This window comes from Delphinapterus leucas, unplaced genomic scaffold (assembly GCF_059928025.1).
Source record: "Delphinapterus leucas isolate spDelLeu-1000000601 "Yukka" unplaced genomic scaffold, BTC_Dleu_Yukka2 spDelLeu_asBTCV2_sq25, whole genome shotgun sequence".
NCBI classification, from domain to species: domain Eukaryota; kingdom Metazoa; phylum Chordata; class Mammalia; order Artiodactyla; family Monodontidae; genus Delphinapterus; species Delphinapterus leucas.
This window is the reverse complement of record NW_028322234.1, coordinates 17,162,766-17,176,439: the sequence shown is the minus strand read 5'-3', so window position 1 is coordinate 17,176,439 and position 13,674 is coordinate 17,162,766. Positions and strand designations below refer to the sequence as shown.

Genomic DNA, 13,674 nt, shown 5'->3' with positions numbered 1-13,674 from the left:
AGTAGGTAAAGACCTGCCCAGGAATGGTAAACTCCAAATTTGGGATGAGGATACGGAGCCAGGGAGGGCGTGAGAGGAGGGAGCACACACTTGGACGTGGGTGTGTGACAGTATCGTTTTTCGAGTCTCCTGGGACAACGGTAACAAAGTACCACCAACTGGCTGGCTCACGAACAACAGAAATTTACTTTCTCACAGTTCTGGAGGCTAGAAAGCAGCAAGACCAAGCTCCTCTGACACCCTGGGTGGCATCCTTCCTGTCCCTCCTGGCTTCTGTTGGTGTCTGGTCATCCTTGGCATTCCTTGGAGGCGTGCTTTGCTTGTGTCTGCCTCCGTTGTCACATGGCTGTCTCCTCTCTGTGGCTCTGTCCAAATCTTTATCTTCTTATAAGGACATCGGTCATATTGGATTAGAGGCTGCCCCACTCCATGACCTCATCTTAACTAATCATATCTGCAGTGGCCCTATTGCCAAATACGGTCACATTTTGAGGTTCTGGGGGTTAGGGCTTCAAGATTTTCTTCGGAGGGGACAAAATTCAACCGGTAACATCAGTGCTTGTCAAATTACTCCCCAGAATTTTTAAGCTGCCCCAAACATTCCATTAAAGGCTGAAGTCTCTGAGAGAGTTCCCCAGTAAGTTAAGCATAGAATTGCCATCTGACCCAGCAAGTCTGCTTCTCAGGATCGACCCAGAAGTGAGGGCAGGTGTTCAAACAAAAACCCGTACATGCATGTTCTCAGCAGTACGATTCACAGCAACCAAAAGGTGGGAACAACCCGAATGGCCATCAACAGATGCTGGATAAACAAAACGTGGGCCATCCACACAATGGAGTATTATGCAGCCAGAAGAAGGAATGAAGCACTGACATACACTACAATGTGGATGAACTTTGAGAACACTACGCTCAGTGAGAGAATTCAGATACAAAAGGACACGCAGCATGTGATTCCGTTTATATGAAATGTCCAGGACAGGTAGATCCGGAGACAGAAAGTGGATTCGTGGGACTTCCCTAGTGGTCTAGTGGTTAAGGCTCCGGGCTTCCAATGCAGGGGGCATGGGTTCCACCCCTGGTCAGGGAACTAAGATCCCACATGCCACGTGGTGTGGCCCAAAAAAAAAAAAGAAAGTGGATTTCTGGTTGCCAGGGGCTGGGGAGAGTAGGCTTAGGACCCCAACAGAGGGTCCTGGCCTGTTTCCCTCCAAAAGACACACAGGCACAAGCTTGAAATTCAAATTCCATTTTTATTTAAAAAGTCCAATTGAGCAGTGGCAAAGGGGCCCCCTCCACGGGGGTCCCTCAGCTGGATGAGGGTAGGGTGGTCAGTACCAGCCCACCCATTCTGGGGTAGAGGGCCCCGCCCGGAGTGTGTCCCTGCGGCGTGCCTGGCCGTGTGGGCACTTAGGGTGGAACCTGCCAGGCAGGAGTCCCAGTGTGTCAGGTGTGGGTTTTCTCTGCCCTGCGTCCAGGGACTGGTCCTGGAGAGCCGGTGTAGGGTGTGTAACTCTCCCCACACTGGGCGGATGAGCGGCTGCGGGTCTCCTCCTGTCCCGGGTCACGCTGTCCACGCGTGCTGTTCCCACATCCGTGTAGTGTGACGTGCCCTGTGGGTCGAGCAGGCCTCACTGGGCCCTGGGGCCATGGGGTTCTGTGTGCTGTGCGTGGTGGGCGATTTTTCTGGGTTGGGGTGCTGGGGAGACTGATAGCTAGAGGGATGCTGTAGAAATTTAATTTTAGGGGGGCTGGAGCCCCCAAGGTGCAGGACTGGGCCTGGCCCCAAAGGATGGACCCACACCCCTCCTCCATGGGGTGCGGGTGGGGGAGGGGCCGTGACCAGGGCTTGGTCTTCTCTGGATCATGGGGCAGCAGACACCCTCATAGATGCTCACTGTGACAGAAGGGAGGAAATCTGTGAGGGGGGACCCCCATCATCTCTCAACCCCACCCCCTTCCTGGGTACCCTAGAGGCCATCCTTCTCTGCTCCTTCAGATGCCAGGGTGGGGGGCCTGGAGTTGATCCCACCTATCCTGGGCAGCTGGGAGCCACCCAGAAAAACCCACCCCGAAGCTTTGGGGAAGCTCGGGTCCCCTGGGCCAAGGGAGTGCTGGATGATTCACCAGAGTCGTAATAGAGTACCAGGCCGAATCAGCGCCCCCAGGGGCTAGGCCATTAGCCACCTGCATCAAACCAGCCCCACCTAATAGATCCCGCATGGGCTGTGCCCTCCGAAAAAGAGCCGGCAGCCAGATCCCACTGGGCAGCGCCCACAGACCCCAGAAACCCCGCTGGAGGCCTAAAGCTAGTCTATTTCGCCGGGTCCCGCCAGCGAAGGTCTAGCCTGAGGCAGCCCCTACGCAAGGCAGCCCCAGCTGGGCTGAACGGGCCTGGGGGCAGACCGGCTGGGGCACACACCTGGCGACCTGGGCCAGGATCTCCTTGATGCGGACGATGAGCTTTTCGTGCTGCGCGGGGTCGCGCTCTATGGCACCGTGCAGCCGCGCCATGTAGAAGTCCAGGGTGCTGAGCGTGGGCGTCTCGCCTGTGCCTGCGGGGGGGGGGACCCGTCAGCCGAGCCCAGCGGAGGAGTCACCGCGGTGGGGTCTCCACCGAAGCAGAGGTCAGAGAGTGGGGGTCTGTAAGCGCGGGGTCCTGGGGAGAGGGTCAGGGGCGCACTTCAGTGGGGCCGGGCGGGCGCGGTCAGGGTGTCTGGACCCGGGAAAATCAAGGTCAGCTGTGGCAGGGGTCAGACGAAGCAAGTTGGAGAGGGCGGCGTCGTGATGGGGGGGGTGATGCGGGGGCTAGTGGGGGAGGGGAAGTTGGCCCAGCTCAGCTGAGGAAAGAACGCGGAAGACTGGCACGAGGGGAAGGGTCAGAGGCGGGGCGCGAGGGCCAGCGTGGGCGGGGCTGGCGCAGCAAGGTCGGGCAGCGGGGCGGGAAGGGCTCGGGTAGCCGGGAGCGGAGTCCGCAGGGGCGTGGCAAAGGGGAGGGAGGTGAGGGTTTGTGAAGAGACTGGTGAGGGGGTGAGGGGTAGGGCTCGCGGAGCCGGGCCAGAGGGGGCGGGACTCGCAGTAGCCTGGGCGGAGCCCGAAGTAGTCGAGGGCGGAGTTAGCGGGGCGGGACTCGCGGGGGTGGGAGGAGCGGGGCTAGGGTGGTTGGGGGCGGGGCCTCCGCACCCGGCACCGGCAGCGAGGCGAAGCTGGCGGTGAGCGCCTGGCGCACCGCGTGGAGCTGCTGCTGCAGCGCCAGTGTCCGCCGCTCCTCCAGCGCCAGCTCCTGCTCCAGGCGCTCGCGCGCGCTGCTCATGCTCTGCGTGTGCCTCTGCAGCACCGCGTTCTGCTCCTCGAAGGCCACGTTCATCTTCCGCAGGCGCCGCAGCTCCGCCTCCCGCGCTGTAGGCGGGGAGCCGGGTCAGATCCTGGCGCTTCCCTGCCTTCCCTCAGCCGCGCTTTGCCCCTCGCTGTGCCTCACGCCAGGCCTTCCGTCACTGCTCTGCCTCCAGCCGCACACCGCAGCTCTCTGGTCTACGGGGGCAGGGGAGGAAGGCACCCACTGCCTACCCCCTTGGCGACCTCTGGGCCCAACACTTGCTCCAAGAACCTGTGGTCAGCGCTCACCTTTGTTTTGGTCCAAGAACTCTTCCGTGAAGATGGGGACGTCGAAAGTGGAGAAGCCGTCACAGTCTCCACCCTGGGACGACAGGACAAGGTGGCAATATTTTTGGGAGGGGGTGGGAGGGCAGCCACACCCCCTCTGGGACATCCCCTAAGCTTGGGAGGGTCTCCTCAGGCCACCTGGGTCGGAGTCCATTTTACAGCCTTCCCATTGTGTGGCTGTCCAGCCTCTGCTTGCACACATCTGGACCGGGCGCTCACTTCATCCCAGGAGCGACGGTCCTCACTCACCCAGAGGCCTAAGTACCTCCAGACCTTTCTTGCCCAGGTGTCCTCCATGGAGGAGGGAAGCTTACCTTGTGTCCATTCAAAAGGGTATTCATGAGCCCGGAGCTGGAGTCCTCTGGTGGGGGAGGGAGGAGGGCAGGGTGAGCCTCCCAGGTCTCCTCGGACCCCACGCTTTGCTCTGCACGTGCTGTTCCCCCTGCCTGGAACACCATCATTCCCCTCCCCTAGTCAGCCCTACTCATCCTGGGTCAAGATCCCCACCTGGCCCCCTCCCCCCGCCCCTGCATCTGTGTGTGCCCAATCTCAGCGCTGACCAGCCCTATTCACTCACAACTGTCTGGTTATGTGTGTCTCATTCCCACGGGACCGTGAGAGCCCTTTGGAGGGGGTAGGTTGGTCTGCCTGTGTCACCTATCTCAGAGCAGGCACTCAGCTGCCTGGGGGCTGGGGCCCTTCGCACCTTTCTTGATCTTCTTTTCCTGGATCTTCTCTGTGCACATCTTGTAGGCTTCCGACTGCTGGTACGCCCTCAGCTCCTTCATGTACTGCTGCTTCTCCCGCTCAGCCTCGTCTAGGTACCGCTGCGGGGGGCAGCATGAGAAGGCTTGGCCCAGCCCAGGGGCAGGGTAGCCCTCGCAGGCCAAGACCCCATCTCCATCAGTCAGCTCACTGTGCTGCACCTTCCCACAGCGCCCTACTGCCCTCCAGACAAAACCCCACCCTTCAGACTGCTGCTCAGGCTACCTCCCAACTCCCTGACCTCACCGACCTCATCCCAATTCCAGCCTTTATAAACCACTCCCTGGTGTCTGAATGTCTGCAGGCTCCCACCTCCAGGCTGGACTGCCCTCCCGGACGCATTTTGCTTGTTGAAATCCCAGGGTAGAGGGTGCAAGCTGGTGCTAACGTTTCCTTGATGTTTTTGCAATTTTTAAATTAATTACCAGAACTTAAAAACCATAAGGTTTCTAACAGAAATCCAGCCCCCACCCTTACTTCTTTAGTCTAACGTTGTTTATTAAATTTTATGTCTATTCCAGCCTACTGCTACTCTCCCCTCCCTTCAACAAGCTGGAGAGAGCTAATGGGTGGTCAATTCTCCAGGTCCTGGAGTCCAGGAGGAACGAAGGACCCTCCACACCTGTTCCTTTGGGGTAAGTGGCTGCAGGTGGGTATCTGAGTGGGTGAGGGAAGGTCAGTTGTCCCGAGCCGTCCCCACCTGCTTCTCCGCCGGCTGCAGCTTGCTCCACTCGGCGCCCAGCATCTTGGTGATCTCAGGAAAGGGCAGGTCCGGGTGGCGCGTCCGGATCTGCTCGCGCCGCTCGTTCAGGAAGCGCACGTAGCCGGTGACAGGTGCCTTGGGCCCATTCGGCAGGATTTTCTTCCGCTTCTTGCCTTTGGGCCAGCCTCGCTTCTTCACCGGCTGCAGAACCCAGCCTCACCGTTGGGAGGGGCCTAGAGGGCTGGGGCCGGGCCCAGAGGGGAAGGGGCGGGGCCCTGAAAGACTTGGGCAGGGCCTAACCACGAGGTAGGACCCAGAAGGCCTGGAAGTATGGCCTGGTCAGGGTTCAGGGTTGGGAGAGTGTGGTTAAGAGACCCCTGGCCAGGGGTAAAGGGATCAGAGAAGTACTGGGGACAGAGGATCAGCCCAGGGATGGGGCTGGCTTGTGTTGTGGGCGTGGCCTCGTTGTGGCCGTGGCTTTCGTACCGGCTTCGATCCCTGGGAAGTGGGCGGGGCCTGGACTTAGAGTGGCAGTGGAGCTCTTGGGGCGTGGTATCTGGCACGGGGCGGGGCCTCAGCATCGAGGGAAATCTGGACTGTGGGCGGAGCCACAACAAATTCAAATTGAGTTCGGGGCGGAGCTTCAAGACTAAGGGCCGCCGCCACCACAGTGCAGGGACTCTCACCTCCTCCTCGTGGGACCCCTTCTCTCCGGCCCTCGGGCCCTCGCCGCGCTCTTGCTTGACAGCCACCACGAAGCCCCCATGCTGTCCTGGAGCCTTGCCGCTCGCCGGCCTGGAGCCATGGGAAGCCAGGGTCACCCCCACTCCCCAACACCGACGGCGGAGTTGGCAGAGAGGGCCCTGAGTCCTCCCTCAGAGGAGGGCTCTGAGAGGGTCAGGATCCGGGGGTTGAGGCAGAAGCACTAGGGGGGGCCACAGGGGGCGTGGGAGAGACTAGAGCCACGGGACGCCAGGGCCACCCACGCCCCCACGACGCTAACGCTGGCAGCTAGGGGCCTGAGTTCAGGAAGCAGGGGTCAGAGGAGGTCAGGATCCAGGGTTCGGGCAAGAGCAGTAGGGGAGGCTAGTAGGGGACCCCTGAAAGGAACTGGAGCCCGGAGGTTTGGGGGAGAAGCCCGTGGGGGCCCAAGGGGGAGGGCCTGCTCCAAGTCGGGGAAGTCAAGACCCTGGGGGGCGGGGTTCGAGGAGCTCCAACGGGACGAGGTGGGGGCTAGGCTGCAGCTCCGAGTGGGCTGGGGGGAGGGGATGTCGCACTCACGCGGCGGCCGCGCCGGGCTGCTTGGGACCGTGGGACATGGCCACTCCCGGCCGCACCTGGAACGTAGACGCGTGGCCGATGAGGGCCGCCCAAGCCGGTGACGACGGGGCCGGGCTGGGGAGCCCCGGAAAGCCGGGGCCGGGGCGCCTGGGGGGGCCGGAACCGGGGGCGGGGAGGCCCTCGAGGGCGGGCGCCCCAAGGATCCTTTGTTGGGCAATCGCCCCCCCAGGAGGCCCGGGTCCGCACCCCCCCGGCCCGGGAAGGGCCCCGCACCGGCCCCTGGACCCCCGTGCCCCCGCCGCCTCGCAGGGCCCCGAGTTCCGCGGCTGTTTTCACCTCCAAAGAAACTTTCCCGGACCTCTCGGCTGCTTCGACGCTCCAACCAACCTCCCCGAGCCCGCCCCTGCCGCCCACCCCTGCCGTCCGCTCCGCCCTGTCCCGCCCCGGCATGCTAATGACGGTTCGGCGAGCGGTCGGATTGGGTATGCCCTTCCCCTGGGGCGTGACCATGCAGATGAGGGTCGGCGCGCCCGTTGGTGATTGGCTGGGGCGGCCGCTGAGCCGCGTGGGAGGTAAGTAGGGAACGCTGCGGGCGGGTGCGTCAAGTTCGGCTGCGCTCGGCGGCTCTCGGGACCAATCAGGTCGGCTGCGCTCGGCCGCTCTCGGGACCAATCAGGATGCTTTGAAGCATCGCAAGGAGTAGCTTCTTAAAGGGCCAGTAGGCGCGGCGCGGACTCCTCCTCCCCCTCTGAAGGCGAGACTCCCCGCCCCTGCAGGATCCGGGGACCTGTGACTCCGAGTTGAGCCCCGCCCTAGTTACCCTGGGACGGCGGCAGGTTGCTAGGGGAGGGATTAAGGTCTTTCGGAGCAGCCCCTTACCCCACGGCAGGGTGGGGACCTGTTCTTAGCAAACCTGGAGGGGAAATTTCCCGTTTATTGACAGGACTTGTAGCCCCCGACGCCCCCGCCGTGCCCCGCCCTGCTCTGAGCCGGGGGCCTTTGGATGCAGGGGCTCCTCTCCTTCCTGTGAAGGGGCCTCTGCTTTCTCTCCTGTGCAATGGAGATTTTGCACGGTGTTCAGGACCAGGAGGCTGGGATGCTGCGAGGATGAGACCGGGAGCTGGGCTGGAAGCATTTAGGAAAAGGTGGTGTGGACAGGAAAATTGCAAGGACCTCGTGAAGATGGAGGGCCAGGAGACTCTGCCCTGGGATCTTGGGGATCCCCAGGCAGCAGCCTGGTCTTCTTACAGCCTGGACTGGGGTTGCCTCTGACCCCAGGATGCTAGTTGTGGTTACTGGGTGCTCATGATGACCCATTAGAACCTAAACAATATGCCAACATCACCTTCCGGCTCTCACCTCCCTGCACTTTCCTCCTCACTCACACCGGCTACCTCGATGTTCCTCAGATACCTACATTTCATTCATTCCCACCTCTGGGCCTTTGCACTCGCGCTTTCTTCCACCTGGAGTGCCCTTCCCCCAGATTAAATGGCCCCCTTTTCAGTGAGACTTTCCCAGGCTTGTACCCCACCTCGTCTTATCTTTTCTCCATATGTTCGTTTGCTCCCTGTGAGCTGCCTGTTTGCGCAATGCTATATTCCCAGCACCCAGAACAGTGCCCACAGGTACTCTCCATACATATATGTTGAATAAACAAATAAATGAATCATGTAAATTTCTAACAGGCAGGTGCAGGAGCTTTGGCAAACAGTCTGGCAGTTCCTCAAAAGGTTAAAAAAACAAACCATGGAGTTACCATGCGATCCACCCATTGCACTCCCAGGGATATACCCAAGAGAATTGAAAACATACGTCCACAAAGACACTTGTACATGAATGTTCACAGTAGCAAGATTCACACTAGTGCAAAAGTGGAAACAGGGACTTCCCTGGTGGCGCAGTGGTTAAGACCCTGTGCTCCCAATGCCGGGGGCCAGGGTTCGATCCCTGGTCAGGGAACTAGATCCCACATGCATGCCACAACTAAGGAGCCGGCGAGCCGCAACTAAGGAGCATGGCTGCTGCAACCAAGACCCAACACAGCCAAATAAATAAAATATAAAAAAATTTTTTTAAAAAGCGGAAACAACCCAAATGTCTATCAGTTGATGAACAGATAAATGCTGTGGTCCATCCATCCAATAGAATACCACCGGCCATAAAAAGGAATAAATTGCTGATTCATGCTACAACAAGGATAAGCCTTGAAAACATTAGGCTCAATGAAAGATGCCATCACAAAAGCCCACGCAGTGTATGATTCCATTTATGTGAATTGTCCAGAACCAGCAAAGCCAGAGAGACAGGAAGTGGATTAGTGGTTGCCTGGGGCTAGAGAATCACTGGGGAGGGGCAATGGAGAGTAATTGCTAATGGGCACGGGGTTTCTTTTGGGGGTGCTCAAAATGTTCCAAAATTATACTGCGGTGATGGTTGCATAACTCTTTAAATATACTAAAACCCACGCAACTGTACACTTTAAATGGGTGCATTATCTGGTGTGTGAATTAAATCCCAATGAACCTGTATTTCGAAGAGCCAGCCCAGGGCTGAGGAAGACGAGTAGTTCCCCGGGATCTTGACAGACCCAGATTCCACACCCTGCTCTGTTGCTTCATCCGATGTGGCACTTCCCACTCTCGCCTGCCTCTCTGCTGTGTTAGAAACTATCAATATCTAGGTGAGAATTCCAAGCTAGAAGACAGGGGAAGACCTACCCTCCTAGCCCCGCCTCTTTGGCTTGATTGACAAGGCTGGCGTTGGCATAGAAACTGTCCTTCCACTCCCAAGGTACCACACAAGGAATTTAGGGGTCTTCCTGTGTATCGAAAAGAAATGAAAGGTTTTGAGGTTGATTTTTAAAATTTTTATTGGAGTAGAGTTGATTTACAATGTTGTATTAGTTTCAGGTGTACAGCAAAGTGAATCTGTTATACATATACATATAGGCATTCTTTTTTAGATTCTTTCCCCATATAGGCCATTACAGAGGATTGAGTAGAGTTCCCTGTGCTATACAGTAGGTTCTTATTAGTTATCTGTTTTATAAATAGTAGTGTGTATGTCAATCCCAACATTCCAGTTTATTGAGGTTGATTTTTTAAAATTTATTTTATTTATTTTTTGCTGCATTGGGTCTTTGTTGCTGCGCGGGCTTTCTGTAGTTGTGGCGAGCAGGGGCTACTCTTCGTTGCAGTGTGCGGGCTTCTCATTGCGGTGGCTTCTCTTCAGTAGTTGTGGCACGCGGGCTCAGTAGCTGTGGCTCGCGGGCTCAGTAGTTGTGGCGCATGGGCTTAGTTGCTCTGCGGCATGTGGGATCTTCCCGAACCAGGTCTCGAACCCGTGTCCCCTGCATTGGCAGGTGGATTCTTAACCACTGTGCCACCAGGGAAGTCCCTATTGAGGTTGATTTTGAAAGAAGTTTGGAGCTCTTTGGCATCGAGACAAATTCCTTGCTGTGTGGGTATTTTCTAGAAAAAACAAAAGTGTCTTGAGTCCAAACTGCATTGCATTCAGTCCAATGCATGCAATCCAGACACACACCACCCCCCAACAAGCAACATGTAAGAAGTAGCATTTCTGCTGTTTGACTTTACATCCTTCATACGTTTATCTAAAAGCAGATCCTTTTGCCCCCAAATTATAAATAGGTTTTTCTTAGCAAGAAAGTTCTCTCAAGTCCTAGCTCTCAGTAAAACCAGGAACTCTAGCTGTCTAATGTCATATAATTTCATGCTAGTTTCTTTGCATTCATTTCTATGCTCCATTTGGAAATTTTTAAAGTATGAAATCAGGAAGAGTATCCCGATTTGTGGTCCTAGAAATATGAGATCTGTAAAGGATGGCTTAAATGTCTTTGTTTACAAAATTAATTTTATTATGCAAATAATGTGCAAATTCATTTCATCTGTACAAAATTAAAGTAGTGTATGAAGGCCACCATACCTCCACCATACTCTCTATTGTCAGCTTGTTACATTTCTTAGCAAAACTTCTCCTAGACACACACACACGCACGCACGCACGCACGCACTCTATGAGTCTCCTAGGGCTACAGTTCTGGGGGCCAGAAGTCCAAGATCAAGGGCTTGGTCAGGACTGGTTCCTTCTGAGGCCGTGAGTCTGCTCTGTGTGCTCTCCCAGCTTCCGGGGGTCCCTGGCAACCTGCGGCGCGCCTTGACTTGTAGAAGCATCACGGCATCTCTGCCTTCATGCGCACATGACGTTCCCTGTGCGTATGTGTCTGTGTCCAAATTTCCCCTTTTTCTAAGGTCACCGGTCATATAGTACTAGGGCCCACTCTGCTCCAGCTGTGACTCATCATTACATCATTACATCTGCAGTGACTCTATCTCCAAATAAGGTCACATTCTGAGGTCCTGGGGGTTAGGACTTTCACCTAGGAATGTTGGGGGGACACAGTGCAAAACACAACACGTGCAGGACTTCCCTGGCCGTCCAGTGGTTAAGACTCCATGCTACCAATGCAGGGGGCCCGGGTTCGATCCCTGGTCAGGGAACTAGATCCCACATGCCCCAACCAAAGATCCCGTGTGTGGCAACGAAGATCCCGTGTGCCACAACTAAGACCCTGCACAGCCAAATAAATAAATTAATTAAAAAAAACCCAAAAACACACAACACGTGCGTGTGCGCGCACACACACAAACACACACACACACGAGTGTGAATGTATTCCTATAAGGAATGTGAGCTCACATCTTGATTTTTGGGATCACATGGCCATCATGCTGTGAACATCCCCTGCAAACTGAGAGTTCATAGCCTTTCTCGCAGTGGTTTTTATGTGAGGTCCAGAGCAGTGCCTCGTTCCCTCTGGTGCTGGGTAACATTCCACAGCAGGACCGCATCACCGCCTGTTTAATGAGCCCTGGCTGACGCAGGTTCTGGTTTTTCTCGATATGACTGTATTGCAGCCCCTGCTTCAAACGTTCTCAACCTGCTGTCTGATGTCCCTGGTTGGCTTTTCCAGGGTAGGTAGGAAGACATGAAATTACTGGGGTGTGGTGCCTCCCGTTTATTTTTTTATTTTTATTTTTTTTTGGCCATGCTGTGCTCATGTGGGACCTTAGTTCCCCGACCAGGACCAGGGGTCGACCCTGTGCCTCCTGAATTGGGAGCATGGAGTCTTAACCACTGGACCGCCAGGGAAGTCCCCCATTTACTTTTTTTGTTTGTTTTATTTTTAAGATTTTTTTGATGTGGACCATTTTTAAAGTCTTTATTGAATTTGTTACAATATTGCTTCTGTTTTATGTTTTGGTTTTTTGGCAGCGAGGCATGTGGGATCTCAGCTCCCCGACCAGGGATTGAACCTGCTCCCCCTGAGTTGGAAGTCAGAGTCTTAAACACTGGACCACCAGGGAAGTCCCCCGTTCATGTTTTTAGTGCTTATTTGCCAGCATAGGGTGGTTCAACTTCTCTCCACCCCCAGGAAGGATCAGGGTGTTGTTGGCGCTCCCAGGATATATCAGCCCTGCTCAGGCTTTTTTACAGAGTGAATTTAATACAGGGGATTGCTTTCATTGGCATCGAAGGGCCGAGAAGGCAAAAGGGAAACACAGAGGTATCAGCTGCCAGAACGAAGAGGTGTGGAGACAGGGGTCTCAGACCTCTGAGGAGGGGGCACCCCCACTGCTGCTGGACCCTCAGGAGCTCAGGGAGGTGGCGCTGAGCCCCAGCTGTGTGACTTGGGCAATTTATCAAAACTCTCTGTGCCTCAGTTTGCTCCCTCTGTGAAGTAGGATAATAACCATGTCTGCCTTTATGAGATCGTTGGAAGGATATAATGAGTTTAATTCACGGCATAGTGCTCAGAAAGATCAGAGGAGGCCCTGCCTAGGGGTAGGGATGACGCAGGAAGGAGGGATAAATGCCCAGCCCTCAGGGTAGGACAGAAGGACAGACAAGCATTGGCTAGTCTTGTCCACGGAGACTGAAGCCCGTGTTACAGAGAATTTTCTACTGCAGTGGTTCCCACCTGGGGGCAATTCGCCCCCTCCCCTGCCCCCACCCGATGTCTAGAGACAATTTTGGTTTTCACGACTGGGGCTGGGGGTGGGTGGGGACCAGAGATGCTGCAATGCCCAGGCCAGCCCTCACCACAGAGAACAATCCAGGGCCAACTGTCAATACTGGCCAGCTTGAGAAACCCTGTTCTAGGGCCCAAGAAGTTCTTTACCTGTCTGATCTCCCTAAGACCTCCCAAGAACTCTATTCAGAGTTGCTACTCTCACCTCCATTTCACAGAAAGGGAAACTGAGTGGCTTGCATGAAACTGCCTTGGTTTGGTCTTGGCTGTGGGCTCTGCACAGCCACCCAGGGGTCTAAGGAAATTTCTTCTGAGCCTCCATCCGAACCCTCCCTCTCTGAGTGCCCCCCCCACCCCCCATTTTGACCTGGGTCAGAAGAAGATCAAAGCAAGCACCTCTCCTGAGGCTGGACAGCGGCCACCGGGACATCTGATCTCCAGCTGGGAGGAGGGGAGACGCGGTTCTGGCGCGTCTGAGGGGGCTTGGGATGCTCTGGGGGCATCAAAGGATGTCCAGATCAGATCTCTCCTGACCACAAGCCTGTCTGTCCTTCTCTGAGGGCTGGGCATTTATCTCTCCTTCCTGTCATTCCTTCCCCTAGGCAATGGCCTTCTCTGATCTTCCCAGCAAGTCTGCCTCTTATTCGGGTCATGTATGCCCTCCACTGGTGTCCCACCCATGCAGCTGAGGCCTGCTTTGGAATAAACCGCCCTCACCCTCACCCCTACAGACTTTTTATCTGACCCTCCCCGCTTCTAAAAACTCTACTGTGGCTCCAGTGACCTGGGGGTAACGTCCCAACTCCTCTGCCACTTAATCACCCATTTTGGTCTGATTCTTCCAGCCCCAGCACTGACCGCGGGGGGCTCGGAGGGTGTGGCTCCGCCCCTCCCACCTTAAGACTAGGGGCTTCAGGAGCTTTCGGGGTCCACAGTTGCTCAGCCTGAGACCAGATCCACTGAATGAATGAGTTCATGAATGAATGAATGATGATGCTCCGGAGGCAGCTCCCTGGCTCCCCCAGGGTCAGAATCAGCTTTGTTCCTGCCTTCCCCACAGAGTCAAGGCCAGGAAATACTAGCTGACTCTAACAGCGCAAGGACCCAGAGATCAGAGATGTGCTGGTGCCTCTGCCAAACATCCCCTCGTTCCCCTGCTGCATCTGCCCCAAGGGGCTGCGGGGATGACGTCTTGTGTTCCTGACCC

General features: G+C 56.2%; 1 protein-coding gene across 3 annotated transcripts; it reads right to left on the bottom strand.

The window, feature by feature from the left end:
* Positions 1–1,233: 1,233 nt before the first annotated feature.
* On the bottom strand, positions 1,234–6,937 carry HMG20B (high mobility group 20B). 3 transcript variants are annotated; one of them, XM_089905686.1, is made up of 10 exons: positions 6,749–6,937; positions 6,413–6,468; positions 5,818–5,926; positions 5,129–5,332; positions 4,370–4,490; positions 3,978–4,024; positions 3,625–3,697; positions 3,184–3,399; positions 2,423–2,555; positions 1,234–1,726 (listed from the first exon to the last, which is right to left on the bottom strand). In XM_089905686.1, exons 1-10 carry the CDS (start codon positions 6,920–6,922, stop codon positions 1,447–1,449), a joined length of 1,413 nt encoding a protein of 470 aa, XP_089761812.1. In that variant the 5' UTR covers positions 6,923–6,937; the 3' UTR covers positions 1,234–1,446. The 3 variants fall into 3 exon arrangements, with proteins under 3 accessions (XP_089761812.1, XP_022413035.2, XP_089761813.1); XM_022557327.2 differs by having other exon boundaries at positions 1,610–1,897; XM_089905687.1 differs by lacking the exons at positions 1,234–1,726; positions 2,423–2,555 and adding an exon at positions 2,662–2,716 and having other exon boundaries at positions 6,749–6,814.
* Positions 6,938–13,674: the final 6,737 nt, after the last annotated feature.

Coding starts and splice junctions, on each gene's coding strand:
- HMG20B (XM_089905686.1), bottom strand. CDS start 6,922: ATGGTCACGCCCCAGGGGAAGGGCATACCCAATCCGACCGCTCGCCGA. Junction 6,469..6,748: donor CCGGGAAAGTTTCTTTGGAG/GTGAAAACAGCC, acceptor TCTACGTTCCAG/GTGCGGCCGGGAGTGGCCAT. Junction 3,698..3,977: donor CCCTTTTGAATGGACACAAG/GTAAGCTTCCCT, acceptor CTGTCGTCCCAG/GGTGGAGACTGTGACGGCTT.